This window comes from Psittacula echo, assembly GCF_963264785.1.
Source record: "Psittacula echo genome assembly, chromosome: 21".
Classification (NCBI taxonomy): Eukaryota; Metazoa; Chordata; class Aves; order Psittaciformes; family Psittacidae; genus Psittacula; species Psittacula echo.
The window spans coordinates 1,584,853-1,607,134 of NC_137757.1; the positions used below are offsets into that span (position 1 = coordinate 1,584,853).

Below are 22,282 nucleotides of genomic sequence, written 5' to 3' on the forward strand. Positions count from 1 at the left end.
TTCAAAGGGAAGGCTCTCTGTCACCGCCCCACAGCAGCTGCGTTCTCCTCAATTAGAAGAGGTAATGAAGCAATTTATGGGCATCTCCAAAGTGATGTGTGAGTGACAGGCTGTGTATGAGCCGCGCCGGGCCTCTGCTGCCAACTTGTGTTCTTCCAATCTTAATGGGAAGGTCCCCGGTGAGGATGGATGGGGGGGAAAGGTGTGTCTATAGGTGTGTGTGCTCTGAGGTTCCTGCGTGGATCAGTGATGCTGGGAGAACTGCATGCCCTCATCCCCCCATTCCTGGAGCCTGGCCCCCCGGGATGTGCTGTGTCACATGGATGTAACCAGAGCCTGGAAGGCAGCTGGGTGGGAGCAGAGAGGGGGGCTGGATGCCTGCATCCATGGGGAGAGTTGGCTGCAGCTCCCTGTTTCCATCCACACCACAGGCACTGCCTGCCCTGCTCCCTGCCTCAGTTTCCCCACTCATCCCCACATCCACAGTGCTCCAACCTTTCAGCTCCTTGGGGGCCACCACAGCCCCAAAACAGAGAAAAGGGTGTTTTGGAGCCATCTCTTCTGAATGGGGCAGAATCCAATGAGCTGCCAATGGCCTTCTGTGTGTACCCATAGGATGGGGGTCCCCTGGCTGTTTTGGGGGCCTGTGAGTCCCTGGGTGCATGGCAGGGAGGGTGCAGGAGCATGGTGGTGTATTGTACCGTGTTGGTGTGATCCTGCTTGTGCACGTTGCACACTCGTGTGCGTGTACTTGTGCACATACGTGTGCACCCATCTGTGTGCACACCAGTGCCTGTGCATGTTCCTGTGGGGACACCCATGTAGGTATGCATGTACCTGTACCATGCACACACATGTGCACCCTCTGTGTGCATGCTGCATGTTCCAGTGGGTACCCCTGCACTCAGTAGGTGTGCGTGCACCTGTGCACACACGTGTATGCACCCATCTGTGTGCACGCTGCATGCTCCTATACCCATGGGTGCCTCTGCACCCAGGTAGATGCGCATGTACCTGTGTGCACACACATGTGCATCCTTTATGTGCATGCTGCATGCTCCTATACCCACGGGTGCCCCTGCACCCAGGTAGGTGCACACGTGCACATGTACCTGTGCTTGTCTGCACCCGTGTGTGCGCCATCCTTCCTCCATGCATGTACCTGTGCACACAACCCACACCAGTGGATGCATCCCCTCCATGCCCACCCCTACACGCAGGGTGCCAAGATGCTGCCCCTCCCCTTCTTCCCCACACCCCTACCCTGGCGCACCAGCGCTGGCACCATCCCCAGTGGCTCCCACACCTCAGCTCGGCCCCAGCCGGCCCTGCACCACGCTGCATCTCCCAGGAAACAGGATCTGCAGCCAGGAGTTTCCGCTCAACTCGTGTGTGCCTCCCACAAACGAAAAAAACAGGGAAAAAAGAGAGGAAAAAAGAAAAGGGAATAGAAAAAAACCCCATCCACCCAACCCCCCCGACACCAGTGAATCCTGCCCGGCCCCTTCTGCTCTTCTTGTCTAGCCAGTTGCTAAAATTGGCCAAGGGAGGCAACCGGCTGCTCTCCCCCCGCCCAGACCCCCCAGTCCCACCTCGCCACCAACGGGGTGCAGTGGGGATGCCGGCCCCCGCTGTGGTGGGGCTGCAAGCAAAGGGGTGCTGATGGGTGCAGGGTGGTCCGGGACCCCCGCTGGGCTCATGGTCGGCATTCCCGTATCCCGCCGGGAGCCCCTTTGCCGGCCCGGGCAGCCCCCCAGCCCCAGCGCCGGGGGAGCGTGGCTGTGCCTTCGGCATGGGCACGGATCCATCTGGCGCCTTCCAAATGTTACTGGCCTCGCAGGATCCCGGCCCCGCTTGGCGTTAACCCGCACCTCACCGCGGCCCTGCAGCGCCCGCAGGCAGCGGGACCCCAGCACCGCCTCCCGGGGGTCCCCACAGGGTGCCGGGGGGCTGCGGAGCCGCCCTGGGTGCCACAGGGCGCATAGCGGGTGGCGTTGGCAGCGGACGGAGCCCCATCCGCGGTGTTCCATGACCCGGCATGGGCAGGGACACACCGGGGCTGTGACTCATGCTGTGGCTATAACAGGGAGCGCGGAGAGGGGGGCCGCGGCCATCTGCGCAGCCTCAGGCCTGCGGCGCGTTGAGGGGGGGGCCTGGGGCGTGCTGGGACCCAGCCACCCTGTGGCAACAGCAGGGAGATGTGGGTGCAGGAGTACCGGGTACCCCGAAGAGCGCCTGGTACCCCAAAAGGGGGGTGCTGGGTGTCCCCCCACCCCTGGCAGGCACAGGGCAGGGGAGGGGGCCAGGCCGGCTGCTCGCCGGGGCGGGGGAACAAAGCTGGCACCGAGGGAAGCAGCTAAATTTAGCCCTGAACCGCGGCTCCGGGCTCCAGCCGGACGAGGTGCCACCATCTCTGCAGTCCATCTGTCATCCATTCCCCTCCCACAGGCACCCCCCGGGCCCCACAACCACCCCCAGCCACGGAGCGGGGTCACACCCCTGTGGGGTGAAGGGCAATGGGGTGGAGAGGGGCTGTGTGCGCGCTGGGTGGTGATGCTGGGGGGCATGGAGGGAAGCGCGGTCCCATTTACCCTGGTAGCTGCAGCCAGGCGGGTCTGTGAGGAGAAGGAGAGGGTCCTGGCACAGGGAGATGGCTTCTTGCAGAGGGAGGTGATTGCAGGGGAGAATTATCACTGCAGGGGAGATGCTTGTGGCAGGGGACGTGGATCTTGCAGGGGAGAGGCTTGTGGCAGGGGACATGGGCACTGCAGGGCAGATGTCTTCTTTGCAAGGGAGATGGTCCTTGCCCCAGGGATGATTCGTGCAGGGGATATGGTTCCACTGCATCCCTGCCCACCTCGAGGGCATCGTGACACATTAGAGGGCTGAGGGTTGGACCCATCCAGGGTCCCACCAGCTCCAGGACCACCAGGTCTGGAGGATGTCACCAGCATCCTGGTGACAGCAGCATCGTCCCCAGCAGCACGGGGGCATCAGCATTCCCAGGGATTTCGGAGCTGGTTTGGCACTGAGGTGACATCCCCCCCTTGTGGGATGCCAAAACCCACAGGTACCCCCGGCTTTATAACCCAGCAGTCCCAGGGCCCCGTCCTCAGTGCCAGGGTGGGTGCCTGAGCCTGACCCTGGGACATGGCACCCAGGGGTGATGTGGGAGGATGGATCCCAGCCCCAGCTCTCCCTTGGGGCCATGTTTCCAGATGTGTTCACCTTGAACCAGCTGAGCCCTTCCCAGCATCTCCATCTCCTCCCACAGCAGCGCCGCGTCCCGGCACTGCGCTGGGGGGTGGACGTGTTCCCACATCAGCTCCTTGCTGGGGATGAGGAACCCCAAAAAGCCGCTGCTCCGGTGACTGGTAGCCCCATGAAAGGAGCTGGCGGCCAAGCAGCAAGGCTGGACCTGTTACCTAAGATGAAACCCAGGCACCATCTGCTCTGTCTTCTAATGACAAGCACAGCACAGGAGGCAGCGGGGGGACATGGTGACACTTGGGGCGACAACCAAAGCAGGGGTCTGTGCCCACCCCTCTGTGCAAGGCAGTGGGTCCCCAAGGCAGGTGGGTGCCTTAGGTGGGATCCCAAATCACCCTGTTGCTGATGGGAGCCAGAGGAGGGCAGGGGATGCCCAGTGCATGGGGAGGAAGAGGAGGGAGCAGGACACGCATGCACTGATGCTGAGGGCAGGGTGGTGGGGATGAAGGCAGGAGGGGTCCTCCTGCTGCCCGACCCCCCGCACTGGCCCGGGGGGGTTGGGGGGCGGGCTGGCTGGGGAACACGGAAACCCTTGGAAACCTTGGGAAGCGGCTGCCAGGAAGCTGTCACTGGAGGGGATTTTCCATTGGTGTCAGCAGGACGGGGCCGGGAGGACTCGTGGGGGTGCGGGTGAGCAGGCGAGGGCACCGCGGGGACAGCGGCGGGCGGTGGGGACAAGGAACCTGCCCCACGGTGCACCCCTTGATATGCGTGTGCAAGGGGGGCAACCTCCACCGTGCCCCCGCTGTGTGCAAGGGAGAGGCACTGCCCAGCAGCAAGGGCACGCACAAGGCTGGGACACCCCCTGATGTGTGTGCGGGGGGGCACCTCCGCACCACCCCAGATGTGCTGTGCACACACAAGGGACCAGAACAGGGGTGATGGGGTGTCCAGAGCCCCACACACACCTACATGGGGGTGTTTAGGGCCACCCCAACCCCTCCAGCGAGCGCTGGGTGGGAGTGGGACCCCATCCCCGGTGCTGCGGGCGGGGTGGGAGGCAGCAAGCCAGCGTGTCCCCATCTGTGCGGCGTGTCCCCGCCGCCGGCCTGTCTCCCGATGGCATCTCCGGCTCCACCCCGACGTCTGGGTGGCCTCAGAGCCGGGCACCAAACCACGTCCGTGTCTTGCAGGGCTGTCCCTGCGCTGCGAGCTGCCGCCGCGCCGGTGCCAAGCCAGCCCGTCCATGTCCCCCCTCCTCCATCACCAGCCCTGAGGGGCGCGGGTGGGTGCGGGCAGCCTCGGGGGATACAGGGGGAGGGTTTTGGTGCCCCAAACCATCACGATGCCACCCAAGCAGGAGCCCTGTTGTGGATGGAAGGGGGGGGGGGGTTTGACCACGCTGCTCACCGCCATCAAGCCTGAAACCGTTCAACTAATTAAAGCTTTGCAGCAGTAGGATTAAGCCCGGGCAGGGGAGGGGGTGAGCCCAGGTAGTCGATTAGTTCACCAGGCGAGGATATTGGATTTCTGCGAGGCGAGTCAGCACTCTTTGGGGGCTGTTATCTTTGCAGGGCTGCGGGGTCAGGAGCTGGGAAGTGGAGGTGACTGCAATCTCACCAGCTTCCCCCCCGCTTATTCACCCCCCCAAAGCCCCGTTGCAGCGCCCATCTATCTCTCTCCTCCATCCCTCCTCGCTTGTGTGGTCTCGGCTGGTGTTTTGTAACCACGGAGGAGAGGGAGAAAAAAAGGGAAAAAAGAAAAAAAAAAAAAGGGAAAAAAAGAGAAGGGAAAAGGCCCTTCCCCTGGTGAACAAGCCAGGAATGGCGAGGGCCGGAGAGCCTAATGCGAAACATGTGGTGCCTGCCTGGGGCTGAGCAGGGAGGTGAAAGTGAGTGCCGTGGCATGGCCACCATCCTGCCCCCCCCTGCAGCCCCTATCCTGCATCCCATGGCTTGGGGCTGGGTGCTGGGGAGCATGGGGATGGTGGGTGCTGCCCATCCCCACGGTGAGGTGCAAGGTGGTCCACAGTGGTGGTGGTTTATGGGGAGGGAGGAGTGCCTTGGCACTGCACACGTGGTGGGGATGGCAGCAGAGATGGGGCAGGAGCTACTGTAGGGTAAGAGGTGGCTGGAGGGGCAGGGCAGGGGGGACTCGCCCACCGCCTCCAGCACCCGTGGGTGCATGCTGATGGGTGCCCACTGGAAACGCCATGGGCATCCCATAGGGTTTGCCAGTGCATCCACATGGGCACATGGGAGGACATCAGCGCAGGGATGCGCCCTACAACACCCCAGTCCTCCCCATGGAGCTGTGTGCAGCGTGTGCGGCAGGGACCAGCTCCCAACGGCTGTGCTGGAAAAGCTCCCGTTTGCTTCCTTCCTGCCTTGCCTCCCCTCCAACAGCTCTCCGGGCACATTGAGCAGCTCCATCAGAGACCAGACTGGTCTTTCGAGCACATATTTTCCTGCTCCACGTTGCCCTCGGTGTAACTCTACCCTGGCGGAGAGGTGCCCGCATCTCCTCGGTGCCAACGCTGTACCCAAGGGCTGGCGGGGAGGCGGGAAGGGGGGGGATGCGGATGGACTGACAGGTTTGAATTCTCTTTCCCTGCCTTGTTGATAAGTTGTCACGCTAATCCAGACACCGGGAAGAGCCTGGATCACGCCGAGCGGCTGCGTGTGTGTGTCTGCGGGTGTGTGCTGGGGGAGGGAGCCAACAGGCAGGCATTCACATGGCTCTGGGAGGGGGGAACAGACGGCTGTGCTGGCATGGGGAGAGCTGCGATGGGTTGGGGGGGCTCCACTGTGCGCCCCGGTTTTGGATGTGTGTGCCTGCGTGCCCAGAGCAGGCAGAGGTGCATGCACATGTATGCGTGCATGTGTATGGGGAGAAGCCCTGTCTTGGATGGGCAGGGAGGAAAGGGGTGTCCTGCCCCAAAACGCCACTCTGTGACTGGGCATCTCATGGTGGTCCCCAAACCATGGGGCTGAGGGGACAATATAGTCTTCAGGTCCTTTCCAAGCCTGGTTCTGTGTGGATCCCCATGGAGAGCCTTGCGGGCACCCACAGCAGCACGGGGCAGCGGGTGCCGGGCTGACCCCCGGGGCTCTCTGTGCTTTGCTCAGCAGATGGGAGCTCGGTCGCACTGGAGAACGGTGCCAGCCCGGCAGCAGAGTGGTTCTCGTGCACCCAGGGCTCGGGTCCCTGCCAGCCTGGCAGCGACGGCGACAGCAGGAGCTTCAGAGTGAACCTGCACTGCAAGCACCCGCGCACCAGGTACCCCGCAGGGATCCTGCCCCTGGGATCAGGGGCTATACTGGGGATGGAGGGGATTGGCACCAAACCCTGCTGCCCATCCCTGCCTTGATGGGAGTGGGGGGCTGCAGAGCATCCCTAGCGATGGGGGGGGGGGGGTGCGAATGCAAAGCCCGTGGCCCGCAGGGTGGGGCAGCCCGCTATAGTATGATGGGCCCTGTATTAGGTGCCAGGCATTGCTACCTACCCATAGGACCTCACTTGTCCTCCCATTGCCAGCAAGGGGAAACTGAGGCAGGGTATACTCGGGGGCTGCAGGCGCTGGGTTGGGTCCCCTCGGGGTTCGGAGGGTGTCCATGGGTGGGAGGGAAGGAGGGAACGGGGGGGAGGAACGTGTTGAGCCACCTCCATAGGCAAGGACCCGACCCCCCATCTCCCCATGTCCCTTGGCCGGGCAGGAGCGCGGCTCACCGGGGACATCTAGCGGCTGCGCGGCCGTAGGGCCCCCGCCTGTCCCCGCCTCCCGGGCCCCCGGAGGGGATCGTTGTGGTGGTGGTGGGGTGGGAAAGGGGATAAGGGGCTGGGTAAACCCGTCCTCTCTGTGTCCCACGTCGGAGGCAGCATTTCTCTCCCCCCCCCGGCCTCAACTCCCGTTTCCCCCGGCCCCGCCCCGACGCCACGGTGATGGGCGGGCACTGCCCTCTGGGCTGTGGGAATGTGGGAGGATCGGCCCCTTGCTATGTCCCTGTAGGAATGGGTGCTGAGAAGCCGTGGGCACCCAGAGGTGTTGTGCGTGTGTCCCCACCCCTGACACTCAGGGCTAACCCTCAGCACCCCTTCCTTTGCAGAGAGCTCAAGTGCAATAGGAGGAGCAGCAGCAAAGCTGAGGGTAAGTCCCAGCCCTGGACCCACAGTGATGCCCTTGGACCTCACAGCCCTGCCCCATAGGGCAGGATGGGGCAGCCCAGACCCCCACAGGCACTCCCACACCTTGGAGGTGGCTGAAGCTGGGGCTGGCAGGGGCGGTCCTGCTGCTGGGGATGGTCCAGACCCCATTTCCCAGTGTGGAAGGAGCCTGACAGGAGGATGGAGCCAGGAGGGGCTGGGCTCTGCTCCCAAGGAACAAGGGATGGGACAAGAGGAACTGGCCTCAAGCTGCACCAGGGCAGGTTTAGATGGAGCTGAGGAACAATTCCTGCCCCAGAGGGTGCTCAGGCATTGGAACAGGCTGCCCAGGGCAGGGCTGGAGGCACCGGCCCTGCAAGGGTTCACAGCCCGTGGAGACGAGGCCTCAGTGCCATGGGTTAGTGATGAGGAATGGTTGGACTGGATGATCTTAAAGGTCTTTTCCTCCCTATGATGAGCAGGGGGTGAATGAGGGTGGTGGGGACGGACCCTCACTGTCCCCCCTCTCTCTGCCCCACAACAGGTCCCAGTGCCACCATCCCTGACCCCCATGTCAGCAACTGCTCGGCCAAGCGTCCCGCGGGGGAGGAGGAGGTCAGGATGCGTGTGAAGCCCCCGGGCCCAGTGGTAACGACCAGCGTTGTCCGTGGCTCCCCAGACTACGTCCGAGAGCCCAAGTTCTACCCGCCCGGACACCCTGCGCAGCGGCCCCCGGCGTGCCCGGCGGAAAAGGCCTTATCCTGCAGCGTGCTGAGCTTCCCCGAGGGATCGTGCCGGGAGCACCAGACGGGCTCGCTGCTGCACGGCGACCCGGCCGACCGCTGCCAGGGCGTGCACGGAGGCACCAAGGCGGCAGAGGACTTGCTGGGCTGTGCCGGCGAGCCCCGGATCCTGGGCGGGAGCACGGAGGAAGCAGCTGCCCGGGACCAGGCGCCTAAAACCTTCCCCAACGTGACACTGGCCTCGGGCCGCTGCAACATTGACAGCATCCTCGCCTTGCTGCGGAGCAAGTGCGGCAACGGGCACATCAACCTCCACCCCGTGGTGCAGCTCATCGACATCATGAAGGACCTCAACCGCCTCTCCGAGGACCTCAAGAGCAGCGGGGTGCACCTCGCCTGCAGCAGCATCCGCGGTGGTGGTGGCAGTGGTGGTGGTGGCCATGAGGACAATCGCTTGCTGCCCACCGACCGTGATCTCCAGTACAGCTTCTTCTCCTCGCCCTCCCTGGCCAACAGCATCCGCAGCCCTGAGGAGCGGGGGGTGCTCTGCAAAGCGGAGCCGCCGCGGCACCCCCGGCCCCCGGCCCATGATGGAGACGCTGATGGTGGGGGGGGAAGCAGCTCGCAGCCCCCTGGTCACAGCGGAGCATCCAAAGCATCCACAGAGGAAGCCAGCTGCTCCCAGACTGATGCTGGCGATTACTCGGACCTGGCCGAGGCAGACATCCTCAATGAACTGGCTTCCCTGGCATGCCCGGGGACGCAGCTGCTGGAGGCGCAAGCGATGGAGCCACAGCCCCAGTTGCTGCCAGCCCAAGAGCTGGATTCCCAATCCCGGCTGCTGGATTCCCAGTCCCTGGAGTCGCAGCCGCAGCTGCTCGATTCGCAGAGCCTGGAGCCGCTGCCGGAGTCGCTGGAGCTGCAGAACCTGGAGCCGTTGGGGTTGCAGTCGCTAGAGCCGCTCTCCGAGTCACTGGAGCTGCAGTCACTGGAGCCTTTATCCGAGTCCCTGGAGCTGCAGTCACTGGAGCCGCTGGCGGAGCCGCTGGGGCTGCAGACGCTGGAGCCGCTGCCTGGGGCGCTGGAGCCGCCGCTGCTGGATGCTCGCGCGCCGCTGCTGCCCACGGAGCCCGCGCTGATGGAGACGCAGCCGCTGGGCTCCATGTCGGAGCTGCTGGAGGCGCAGCCGAGCGCCGGGGACCCGCTGCGGCTGCAGCCCCAGCTCGGGGGGTGCCCCCTGGGCAGCGTGGTGAAGCGGGGTCCCTGCGGGGGCCGGGGGGCCGGGCGCTGCGGTGAGGACCACCGCAAGTACGCCCTGCGCCGGACAGACAAGCCAAAGATGCTGTGCCGCCGGAGGAGGGCAGGGCGAGGGCGACGCGTGGACGTCACCCCTGAGAGCCGCGGCTTGTCCCCGCTCACCCTGCCCGCCGAGGTGCCTCCCGGTGCCGAGGAGCCCAGCGCCCCATTGCTGCCACCGCCACCGCCCCCCACCGCTCTGGACCCCGATGAGGTGCCCAAAGCCCCTGGGATGGGGAAGAAAACCAAATGCCGGGGGGTGAGGAAGATGGTGGTGAAGATGGCCAAGATCCCCGTGTCCTTGGGGAGGAGGAACAAGACTACCTACAAGGTGTCATCGCTCAGCAGCAACTTGAACCTGGAGGGCAAGGAGCTGGCGGCCAGCAGCTCCATGGAGCCCACGCCGCTGCTCAAGATGAAGAACAACGGGCGCAACGTGGTGGTGGTCTTCCCGCCGGGCGAAATGCCCATCATCTTGAAGCGCAAGCGGGGCAGGCCTCCGAAGAACCTGCTGCTGGGTCAAGCCAAGCCTAAGGAGCCCACCCCAGAGGTGAAGAAGAGGAGGAGGAGGAAGCAGAAGCTCGCCTCCCCCCAGCCCTCCTACATCGCCGACACCAACGACAGCAAAGCCGACTACTCGGATGTGCTGGCCAAGCTGGCATTCCTCAACCGGCAGAGCCAGTGCTCAGGGCGCTGCTCGCCGCCGCGCTGCTGGACCCCAAGCGAGCCCGAGTCCATCCACCAGGCCCCCGACACCCAGAGCATCTCCCACTTCTTGCACCGCGTGCAGGGCTTCCGCCGGCGCGGCGGCAAAGCGGGGGGCTTCGGCGGGCGCGGGGGGGGCCACGCTGCCCGTGCCGCCCGCTGCTCCTTCAGTGATTTCTTTGAGGGCATCGGGAAGAAGAAGAAAGCCCCCAGCGCCCTCCACGCCGACGCCGTGCACCCGCGCAAGCGGGGCCGCCCGGAGCCCGACCCTGTGGGCAAACCCAAGCGGAAGCGACGGGCTCGCAAGAACGGGGCTTTGTTCCCCGAGCCCAACCCTGGGCAGAGCTTTGGTGACGGCCCCGCCGAGTGGGGAGCCGGGGGGGACAAGGGCAGCCCATGGGCACCCCACCATGGGCACCCCAGCAGCCAGCCCGGCCGCAACGGTGGCTACCACGGGACTGAGGCGAGACCGTTCCACGGTGCCGGGCTGGAGTCAGGCTCCTCCGGCCGGGCTGGCTTCTATGGTGGGAGCGCGGTGTCCTCGCAGGCGGAGGCTGGTCCGGAGCGGCACAGCCTCTTCACCGGGTACTTCCGCTCCCTGCTGGACTCCGATGACTCCTCCGACCTCCTGGACTTTGCCCTCTCGGCTTCGCGCTCCGAGTCCCGCAAGTCAGCAGCTGCCTACACGTCTCCACCGGCGGCTCTGCCGGGGCAGCGGGCCCTGGCTGCGTACCCAGCGCGTGGTGGCAAAGTGGCCGCGGCGACCTCTGGTGCCGAGGCTGCCTTCCATGCGGCCATGCAGGGCCGGCCGGCATTCCCACCCGGCCGTGCCGCTGCCAGTGCCGGCTATGGCGTAGCCCAAGGGTCATCGGAATGCCGGGGAGCCGAGGCATTCCCAAAGCTGGCACCACCCTCAGCTGTATCCCGATCACCCACTACGCACCCAGCGGCCAGTGGCGCTCCAGGTTATTCCCCATACAGCAGCTATGGCACTGGGCAGAGCGTGGCACCGGCCAGCGTGTTCCCACCGGGGAAGCAGTACCCATCAGCGCAGGATTGCCCCAACAGCAAGGACTGCAGCTTCGCCTACGGCAGCGGCAGCAGCCTCCCGTCCTCGCCCAGCAGCGCCCATAGCGCCGGTTACGCGCCGCAGACAGCGGGTCCCAGCCTGCCGCTGGGCAAAGCCGCCTTCTTCAACAGCGCGGAGCAAGGGGGGCAGTTCTCGAGCGCGGCGCACACCCCACTGCGCTGTGACAGCCGCGCCAGCACCGTGTCCCCCGGCGGCTACATGGTGCCCAAGGGTTCTGCTTCCTTCCAGCCTTCCCCCGAGAACTGCCGGCAGTTCCCCAGCGCCGCGCCGTGGGCTTTCCGGCAGGGCTATGGCGGGTTGGATTGGAGCTCGGAGGCCTTCAGCCAGCTCTACAACCCGGGCTTTGAGTGTCACCTCAATGAGCCCAACGTCATCCTGGACATCTCCAACTACACCCCGCAGAAAGCCAAGCAGCAAACGGTCTCGGAGACCTTCTCCGAGTCCTCCTCTGACAGCACGCAGTTCAACCAACCGGCCAGCTACCGGCGCGCCAACAGCGAGGCGTCCTCCAGCGAGGGCCAGTCCAGCCTCTCCAGCCTGGAGAAGCTGATGATGGACTGGAATGAGGCATCTTCCGCCCCAGGCTACAACTGGAACCAGAGCGTCCTCTTCCAGAGCAACTCCAAGCCCGGGCGAGGCCGGCGGAAGAAGGTGGACATGTTCGACACTTCCCATCTCAGCTTCTCCTCCTCTTCCTCCTCCTCCTCCGTGTACCCCTCCAAGAGGAGCACAGGACCCCGGCAGCCCCGGGGCTCCCGGGGGGCTTGTGCCTCCAAGAAGGAGAGGGGAACGGGCAAAGCCAAGTTCCACACCAAGTCGCAAGCAGTGAACCCCCTCTTCCAGGAGAGCACGGACCTGGGCTTGGACTACTACAGCGGGGACAGCAGCATGTCCCCCCTGCCTTCCCAGTCCCGGGGCTTCGGGGTGGGAGAGCGGGACCCCTGCGACTACGCCGGCCCCTATTCCATGAACCCCTCCACTCCCTCGGATGGGACCTTTGTGCAGGGGTTCCAGAGCGACTCCCCCGGGCTGGGGCAGCCGGATTTGGAGAGCAAGCACTTCCCTGCCCTCCCGCCCCAGCTGGCGGCCCCGGGCCAGCAGACGGTGTTCGAGGCCGGCTTGCAGAAAGCCTTCTCGCCCAACTGCTCGCCAACGCTGGCCTTCAAGGAGGACCTGCGGGCGGGCGCCCTGCGCAAGCTGCCCGCCTGCGACTCGCTCAAGCACAGCATGCAGGGGGGGGCCCTGCCGCAGGCCCCGCACTTGGCTTGCCGCGATCTCCCCATGCCTCAAGCGCACTACGAGTCCCCCAGTTGTAAAAACCCCCCGTACTGGTATTCGCCCAACGCCAGCACCCGCAGCCCCTCGTACGACGGCAAAGCAGGGGCCGGGATGCTGGTAGACTTCATGGGCAGGACGGACCCCCCGTGCCTGAACCCCCACTTGAGCAGCCCCAGCAGCACCCACCCCTCCAAGGGCGAGAAGGAGCCCTTGGAGATGTCGCGGGCTCATCACCGGGGTCCCTACGCTTGTCCCTTGATCAATGACTTGAACATCTCCCCCGTACCGAGAGACTCAATGCTGCAGCTGCAGGACAACTACAGGTACCCCAGTTTTGCACCCCAAGGGCACCCCGTCATGGCCCCCACCCAGAAGAGCGGGTTTTTGGGACCCATGGTAGAGCAACAGCACCCCGAGGACACTTTTACAGTCACCTCATTGTAGTGTCTGCAGACGTGCCAACCGGACAACGAGGTTTTGTTACAGGGTAGGTGGGGGACAGCCTGGAGGTGAGGGTGGGAGGTGGTGCTGGGGGACACAGGGTCTCCTCATCGTGTGTCCCCCCCCTCCTCTCTCTGTGTTGTGTTTCTTTTGCAGAGGTAATTTAGCCAGCACTTTTTTTCTGGAACACTTTTCAAGTTCTGTATTTAACTGGGATTGGAACCGTTTGTTTGTTTTCTATAAAAAAACACCCCAAAAAACACCCAAAAAAATCTAAAAAAAGGAAAAAAAAAGAAAAAAAAAAAGAAAAATATTTAAAAATATCAAAAATAAGTGAAATGAAAGGATAAAAACACATTAATAACGGACGAAGAGCGAAACCCCCCCCATGTTCTCCCTGCTCTGCACTTAATCCCGCTCCGCCTGCCAACTGCCTGGCTCTGCTTCCCGGCCATGCCGCCCTCCTCCCGCCCCGCAGCAGGACAATCGCATGGATGGACGGACGGACGGACGGACGGATGGATGGACGGATGGCGCAGCCCCACTGAGCCCAGGGGCGCAGGCAGGGCGCAGGCAGGAGGTGGCCATGGGGGTCAGCAGTGGGTGCCCCCTGCCCGCAGCCTGGCCAGGGGACAAGGGCAGCCCCTTGGCTGCCCCCGGGAGGGCCGCTTTGGGGATCTTTTGCTTCTTGTTTTCCCTCCCCGTCCGCTCCCTCGCCGGGTGCTTTCCATGCCGGATGGATGCCAATGGGTGTTTGGGAGCGCTGACCCCCACCAGGCTCTGGCAGCTTCGCCAGCGGGGCTCAGAGGTGCCACCGTCACCCGGTAAGTGCCAACACATCTCTGTGCCCCCCCGGTGCTCAGCACCCACGGAAGGTGGGGTGGGGATGGGTGCTGGGTGCTCTGTGCTTTCCAATGGGGTTCCCAGTGAGGTTCACCCACTGGGTGCCCCCAGCCCCTTTAGGGCTGCAAGCACTTGATCCGGGTGTTGCCCCATGGCCAAACATCAGACTGGGGACCCTGAATACCCCAGTGTCTGTGGGTGGATGGAGCTGGGATACAGGCTGGTGGACCATGGGTTGTGGGGTGCCGGGTGCTAGAGCTGGGATGTGGGGTGCCCCAGAGCCCTGGATATATGGGTGCCAGACAGGGGTGGGCAGGACCCCAAAACTCTGCATATGTGGGTGCCCAATGAGGGGTGGGCAAGACCCCAAATCCCTGGGTACCGGATGGAGGGTGGGCAGAACCCCAGACCCTTCGGTACGTGGGTGCCAGACCCCTGGGTGCATGGATGCCAACCCCTGGGTATGTGGGTACTAAACCTTTGGGTATGTGGGTGCTGGATGGAGGGTGGGCAGAACCCCATGGGTACCTGGGTGCTAAACCCCTGGGTGCATGAATGGGCTCCCTTAACCCCCATTGTCCCCCATCCTCACTGAGCGGGTGCCCCATCACTGTGCCATCCCCCTGGCACCCAGGGGGGCACTGACCCATCTCTCTCCTCTCCCCCCCAGCCACAGCACCCATCCTGGCTGCCGGAGCAGAGAGGAGAGGAGGGCACTGCTGGGGGGGGTACCCCGGCCCCGTCGCCCCCCGCTTGGCCCCCGCCTCGGCCGTGGCGCCGGCGCCGCGTTCTCTCTCGGAGGGGACTCTTTTAACCGTTTCCTTTTGGGGTTTTTATCGGAGGGAATTTTCATTTTCTGCACAAAACCAGCAATTGTAAATACTTTTGAAGAAAAGCTTAAAAAAACCCACAAAAAAATAATGTTTAAGGAGAAAAAAAAATCCTAAAAAGCTGAAAATTCACATTAAATACTAAAAGACAGAGCCACGCACCGGAGGGAGAAGCAATGGAGCGGCCGAGAGGTGAATATGCAGGAGAGAAGAGCAAAAACCCACCCGTATGCACTGAGTAAAGATTTATTTACAGCTCAAATCGACCTAAAAAATGAGAAAGACAAAAAAAAAGAAGGAACAATAACCTATTTATTGTATATAATGTTTTATTATAAATCGTGTCTTGTATATTGCATTCTGTACCTCTGCTGTGGTTTTGTGGTGTGCAGCTCCCGCATGGGTCCCGTGGCTTTCCGTTGCCTTTTTTTAATGCCCAGGACTTGAGGTCTTATTTTTATGATGCTGATGCTGAAGAAGAAGGGGTTTGGGAGTGGGAGGGGGGGTTTTGGGGAGGGTTTTTTGGCAGGATGCACCCAAAGACCCAAATTTGTATGAAAAAAAGAGAAAAAAAAAAAAAAAAAAAAAGGAGTTTAACAAAAAAAAAAATCATCAGAAAATTAAAAAAAAAAAAAAAAAAAAAGGAGGAAAAATATCAGGAGAGAACTGGATTCCAGAGCCTTTGGTGGGGAGGTTGGGATGGGGCAATAGGGGGGGCACCGTGGTCCCCAATGCAGTGATGAGCTCAGGGTGTGGGGGTGTGTGGGTGCCAGTGGGGGCCTTTGGGCTCCTCTTTCCCCCCTATGTGTGATGCATGTGTGTCCCCACCAAGGGTTTGGCTCTATAGAGCTTTGTGGACTGTGCAAAACCAACCCAACATGGAAAACAGAGGGGCTAAAAATGGACAACAAACAGGGGGAAAGCACCCTAAATCTGGTCAAAAGAGCCCCTAAAACCCAAACCCAACCAAGAAGAGAGGAAAATGCCCTGAAATGGCTAAAAATTAACAAAAAACAGGGGTAAAACACCCTATATTTGGTCAAAACAGCCCCATGCTGCCCACCTCTAGCCAGAGAGAACCGCCCCGGTGCCCCCCCCCCCATTCCCCTCGCCTGGTTTTTGTGTTCTTTAGGAAGGAATTTTTAATAGGCACTTTTTTTATATTAAAAAGAATCCTCTATATTGAGCCATGGCCGCTGCCTTCTTGCTTTGGGGGAGGGAGGGGAGATGGCAGGAGGGGGCTGTTCCCACCTGGAATTGGGGGGGGAATGCCGGAATCCAGCCCAATTGCAGTGGAAGGGGGAGTCCCACTGTGGTTGACATCAATGGGGTGGCTCAGGGCTGTGTGTGAATCAGTTACTGCTTGGTTGGGTGGGATGGGTGCCCACCCCCTTTGGCACCCATAGGGCACCCAAGGTGGGGGGAAACAGTCTCCACCGTATGGAGGTGACGGATGGGAACTGTAAAGGTGCAAAAATGAGGAAAATAAGCCCCCCAAAAGAACACTCACAAATAAATCCAACTTCCAGGGCTGAGAAGATGAAGGCTGCAGCATCCTTTGGCAGAGGAGAGGGGGAGTTTGGAGGGAGGGACCAGCTACCTGTGGGTGGGAGAGGTTGGTGATCCCGGCGGGGTCAGGGCTGCTGCAGTGAAGTGCTTGTGCAGCAATGGGGGGGCCGGGGGGAGGCAGGAGGTTGCTATGGAGAGGAACACACAGTGCATACTGATGGCGGGGGGGGGGGGGGGAGCTGCCAGCGCTGCCGCAGCCCAGGGAGATGTCAATGTTGTGCAAGGAGAGCACTGGGGGGGGGACCCAATGTCACTGGTGGCCTTAGGGACCAGCAAAGAGAGCCTGGTCCTATGCATCCCCCCTAAGACCCACTCTCAATGCAGGATGGGGGGTGCGGTGCGTGTGCCGGTCCCTGTATCCCAGGTTAAGGTGGCTGGGAATGTGATGGAGGCTCTATTTCCACCCCACACACACACTCCCTCTAAGAGCTCTATAAGTGCATGATGACACAGAGGCTTGCAGGGGGGTACTTGCACCCCTAATGCCCCATGCTGGAGCTTCACCCAGTGAGCCCCATTGTTCCCATGGGCCATTCCCAGCATCCAGGCTGGGATGCTGCCCATGGGAGCAGATGCTGGAGCTGTCCCTGGGGATGCTGCTTATGTCTGGCACAAGTGCTGCCTCCCATCCTTTCCATCCTTTGAGGGGATCACCCCAATGTTGTGCTCTCATCCGGGTGGGCATCAAATACCAACCCCACCTTGACATTGCTTAGTGGGGAAACTGAGGCAGGAGATTATGGTCCCCATGCCATGGCTCTGCCCATCTTGCACCCATCCTAAAGGATAATGCTACTCCTGGGGGGGTCTTTAGGGGTTCATGCCCGTTCCCTCCTTGTCTCCAAAGCGATGCTTCCCACAACCATCAAATTTAGTCTTTTCCCCCCATTTAAGGTCACAAAAAGCAGCGCTAAAGGAGGACAAAACCCACTGCAGCTGCATTAACGCCCAGGTAAGGCGGGCACAAACAAGTACTGCACTGGGGTGAGCAGGGAAAGGAATCTCTCTGGGAGATAGGCAAATCCCACTGGGAGGCATGGCCTGGCATGGCCACAGCCTCACAGGGATGTCCAGTGTTTGGAGCACAGCTTGATTTCATTGACTTCATTTAGTTCTTATTCTTTAAGCTTCAATTCTCCCTCTCGAGCAGTGAGCGCTGCTTCAGAAGCTGAAAAGCCTCGTGATGGGGCTGATTGCTGGGTTTGACCAGCAAAAGTTGCTTGGGATAGCAGGAGAAAAGGAGAAAAGATGTCAAAATAAAGGGGGGAAATGGTTATTTGGCTATTTCTCTAGCAAAGTCCTCTAAGAGATGCTTATGGGGGCACCCAGGCATGGTGCCACACAGTGCCCAGGGGATATGGGATGAGCAGGACAAGGGAAGCCTGGTCCCCCACATGTGGCTGTACCTGTACGTCATGGAAATTATGATGTTAATGAAGCAGGGAGGAGGTTTCTGGACTCTCATGGTGGTAATGATGCTGGAGCAAGCGATGGTGCTGCTCGGAGCCCAGGAATGCTGCAAGGACAGTGAGAGGAGGGATGCTCCACATCCCAAGCAAGAGGAGTCCAGGGCTGACCCAAGAGCCATAGGGAGTGGAGCTGGAAGGAAGCTCATTGTGCTGCTGCCATGAGCAGGAAGGGCTGTGCCACCATTCCAGCTTTTTCCATCCCCTTGGAAACAAGGCAGGAATTTGCCTGCCCATGGCATGGAGACGGATCCAAGGGCACAAAGCTGGGAAAATGCCCCCTATCCCATGAGGAATGTGCCAGGGCAGGGGATGGTGCACATGAATGCACATTCAGACCTGGCTCCACCATCCCTTTGGCACATAGGATGTCAATGCCCATGCCAGGCTCACCCCCTTACCAGCACACAGCACCCAGCTCTGCTGCCACCCGCTGGTACCTGGAGCAGGATGAGGGCTGTGCCACCCACCCCAGCCCTGCAGTGGGAGCCGGGGTGGGGGGCAGCAGCAGGACCCTGCCTTCATCCCTCTGCTTGGATCTGACCAGAAGACTTGGCCACCCCCTTCCTCTTCAAATTAATGGCTGTGCCGTGAAGGAAATTGAAGCCATTATTCTTAGCTTGCATCCTTTATACCCACCAACTTCAACCACTTGACATGCTAATCACAAGCTAACAAGGAAGGGAGGCGATTTCCCACGTCAGACCTGCAATCCAGTGCATCTGGCAGCAGGAGTGGGGAGCACCCTGAGCCGAGGCCACCAGCACCTCAACACCAGCATCTCCAGCCCCTTCCACCCTGCTGTAGTCCCCCAAAGCTGCTGCCACCCCACGCTGTCCGCACCCAGGACCCTTGTGGAGGGATGTGGGGTGATGCCGTTGCTCCCCGGGGCCATCCCGCACATCCCTGCTGCACGAACAGCCTCAGCGCCAGCAGCGCGGATCCCGGTTGGAGGAACCAGACCACCCCTGCTGCTCCCAGAGGAAGGGCAAGGCCCTTGGAAGAGATTTCCACGTCCCCTCCGCTCGCAGCAGCTCCCCCTGAGCCCCGGCGCGCTCATCGCACCCGCCGCAGGGCTGCGTCTGCCCGGCCCCATCCATCCCAGCCTGGCCTGAGCCCAGCCGCCAGCCGTTCAGAGAGCTCTGGAGTCCATTAACATTCCCCCCCGAGCGATTTAATCCCCCCTCTCTGTGCCCTGGCTCTGGCTTTTAACTCGGGTTTAATCAAGCCCAGCCTGGCGCCTTCTAAATCACCGGGGCGGATGGCACCCAGCTCGCCGCATGGCACATGGGTGCTGTGGGTGCGCGCTGCAGCGGGAGGCGGGGGCAGCCCAGGGCAAAGCCATTCCAAGAGGTCTCCACTCTCCAGTGATTGGAAAAGGTGTTTTGGAGCCGGAGGAGCTGAGATCAGCAGAGCCGGGGCCAGCAAAGGCAGGGAATCAAAGCAAAGGCTATTGCAGGGGTTGCTGTTAATACTGGCTGGATGAGGATGGCCTCGGGGGGAGCTGGCATCAAGGGGGTGGGCTGTGTCCACAGGGCAGGCTGGGGTCCAAGGGAAGGAGGAGGGTTTGGCTGCTGGATGCTTGGATTCCTTCCCAGCACCCATTGATGGGGTGGGGGGCACAGGATCTGGGTCCCCACTAGAGTGGGAGGCAATGCTGCCTGCACCCATGTTCCTAAACCAAAGCACTAAAGTGTGTGGGGAGGACCAGAAGGATGCAGGGGGATACCCGCCCCCCCTCCGCCCCCGGGGCGCCACCACATCCCTGCTGTAGGGGGAGCAGAGCCCCTCTGGGGGGTGATGGTGGCTTTTTCCAGCCGTGTCCTGCGGGATGGAGACGGGGGCGATGCTGGCTGTGGGGCTGGGTGAGGGGTCTGGAGGTGATGTGGGGAAGCCAAGGGGCCGGACATGGCATTTTGGGGAGCAAAGCATGAGCCCAAATGGTTTTTGGGAGTCCCAGCTGTGTGGGTTATCAGCAGTGGCAGAAGTGCAGAGCTTTCCTGCTCTTGGGGGAGGGATTAAGGGGATTATATCATTATTTGTTATCACTGAGGGGGGAAGAAATAAGGAAGAAGCCTCCATCGTTGGGAACTGTGCCTAATCAGAGCTCTCTGCTTCCGCACAGACAGCCTGGGATGGATCCTTATGGACAGATGGATGCTGAGCATGTGCTGGGGCTGTGGGTGCCTGGGTGAGGGTCTTGCATCATGATGAAGGGGAGTGTCCCTATTGACACCCCAGCATCTCTGCAGGATGGGGACAAACGGGGCTGTGGTCCCCCCTGCTTGCTGGGGCTATGTGCCATGCGGTGACACGCTAAGGGACATCCCCAGAGGTGCAGGGGTTAAAGGCGTACTGGCATGTGGGGACATAAATGAGATCAACATGGGCTCTGGTAAGGGGAGCAGGAGGATGAGGAGGGTCCAGCTGAGCCAGGTACCCATGAACCCAGGTCTAGGGATGGAGATACCCAAGGACACCCATCACAGCTCTTCCTGCAGGGCCTGGGGAACCCAAGGACAACCTCACTCATTGCAGTGCCCCTTCCAAGCGCACACATTGAGTTTTGCCTTCAAAACCCCCTATTTCCAGCCAAGCCCTTTTCAAACATGGGGTGCAAGCGCAGGGCAGCTCCTCTCCAATCCCACCTAGTCCATAGCCAGGCTGAAGCCAGCAGCACCAGCACCAAAAGCTCATCATTAGAGCTGCTTCCCCACACCCTTCCTTTAGTCTTTTATTTAGGCTTTCTGGCTCTTGTTTTTGCACCGGCGAGCGCTGCTGGAGCGCACAGAAATCCTTCAGATCTCGGCTGGCAGCAGAGCTTTGCCTAATCATAGTCATTATCTGGAAGCAGGTAATGGGCATCTTTCCCATGTTAATGTGAAAACAGAAGCAGTGAGAGCAGGACACTGGGGAGGATGGAGCTCGCTCCCGCTCGCTGCTCCTGAGCATGAGCGTTGGGTGCTGGCGGCTTTCGGGTGGGTGCAGTGAGGGGTCCAATGGCTCGTGCTCAATGTATCAGGCAGGAAGGGGCTGTATCCTGCATGGGCAGAGCCCGTCCTTGCTGACACCGCAATACAAGCACCGGGCCTGTGTTTTGGGCAGCGATGGTGGCGTCTCCCTCCTCCCCGCGCCACCGTCAGAGCTTGCCCCCGTCTCTGCCCAGCGTGGCCGGGTCCTCCGCTAACAAGGACTCGTCCCTTTCATCGCCAGGGGCGGGAGGGGCCAGAGCTGGAGGTGAGAGGCGCGGGTGCCTGTCGGGGCCGGGAGGGGAAGGTTCCGTGGCGCTGGAGTTTCGTTTGCTGCGATACCATTAACGAGTGAGCAAAGGTTGCGGAGTCTCCATGGAGACAAGACAGCAAAGCGAGCCCGAGCGGCTCTGCGCCGGGGTTACAGCTGATTAGGAAATGTCAGCGCAACAGCAACTGCCCGGCGCCACGCTGGCCCGGGGACCTGTGCATCCCATCATCCCGGGGTCCCAGTGCATCCCATCATCCTGGGGGTCCAAGTGCATCCCATCATCGCAGGGGTCCCAGTGCATCCCGTCCATCCCGGGGATTCGAGTGTATCTCATCATCCTAGGGGTCCAAGTGCATGCCATCCATCCCGGGTGTCCCAGTGCATCCCATCCATCCCAGTGTGCCACTGCACCACTGCATCTTGTGTGCATCCCACCCATCCTGGGGGTCCCAGTGCATCCCAGGTACCTCATGTGCGTCCCACCCATCCCAGTGTCCCACTGCATCCCATCCATCCCAGTGTGCCACTGCATCCCAGGCACCTCATGCATCCTGTGCATCTCTTGTGTCCTGTGCTCCCTGCCCATCCCTGATGCCTTATGGCGTCCCAGCTACCTTGTGCATCCCATGCATGTATCCGGCATCCTGTACACCCTGTTCATCCCATGTGCCCTATTGCATCCCTTGTGTAAGGCTGGCACATGGGCTCTGATAAGGTACCATGGAGGATGACCCCTCTTCCCATCCCCAAAGGAGACTGAACAAGCTGGATCCCACCTCATTTCCCCAGGAGCAAAGCCCAGGCTGAGGGAAAGGAATTGGGATGAACCTGGAGGGGGGGGAAACAATTTGTGCCAGGGGGTTCTCAGGGGCTTGGATGTGGCTGGAGCCCACTTAGGAGGGAGGCAGGAGCAGCCCAACTGCCCTTCCCCATCCCCTAGAGCATCCTTTACCTCCAGCACGATGCAGAGAGGCACCAGGCAGGCGAGAGCGTCCCTCTTGTACAGACACAAGTGTCAAGGGGTACAGGGAGGGGGCTGGCTCCTGCAATTTACCAGGTATTATTTGGCAGCTATAAACAGAGCCTCTCGCACAGCCGGGGAGAGATAAAGGTTGCAGTGCAGATACAGATTAGGTGGTTCCCTTGAGGCTGTGACACCTTGAGATAGAAGCAGCTCTTCTTCAAGGGAACAGCTTGCTGGCAGCCTGGAAAACCTGGAGCTGAGCAGCCTCCAGCAGCACCTCACTCTTTGCTTTGCACCCATAGGATTGGGATGTGGAGTGTTGGGACAGGATGGGGAGCCCAGGGGTGCTGGGAGCAGCACGAGGTGCTGAGCATTGCACTGAAGGGGGATAATGCAAAATGGGCAAGAAATGGGTGTTTGCAGCACATGTGTGTGCCCAGGAGGGAACAAAGGGGATGGGAGCA

General features: G+C 61.4%; 1 protein-coding gene across 1 annotated transcript; it reads left to right on the forward strand.

Moving 5' to 3' along the window:
• The first annotated feature begins 7,956 nt into the window (after window positions 1-7,956).
• Window positions 7,957-13,596, forward strand: AHDC1 (AT-hook DNA binding motif containing 1). The gene has a single exon (XM_080632512.1). It carries the CDS (start codon window positions 7,975-7,977, stop codon window positions 12,907-12,909), a length of 4,935 nt encoding a protein of 1,644 aa, XP_080488638.1. The 5' UTR covers window positions 7,957-7,974; the 3' UTR covers window positions 12,910-13,596.
• The last annotated feature ends 8,686 nt before the right edge of the window (window positions 13,597-22,282 follow it).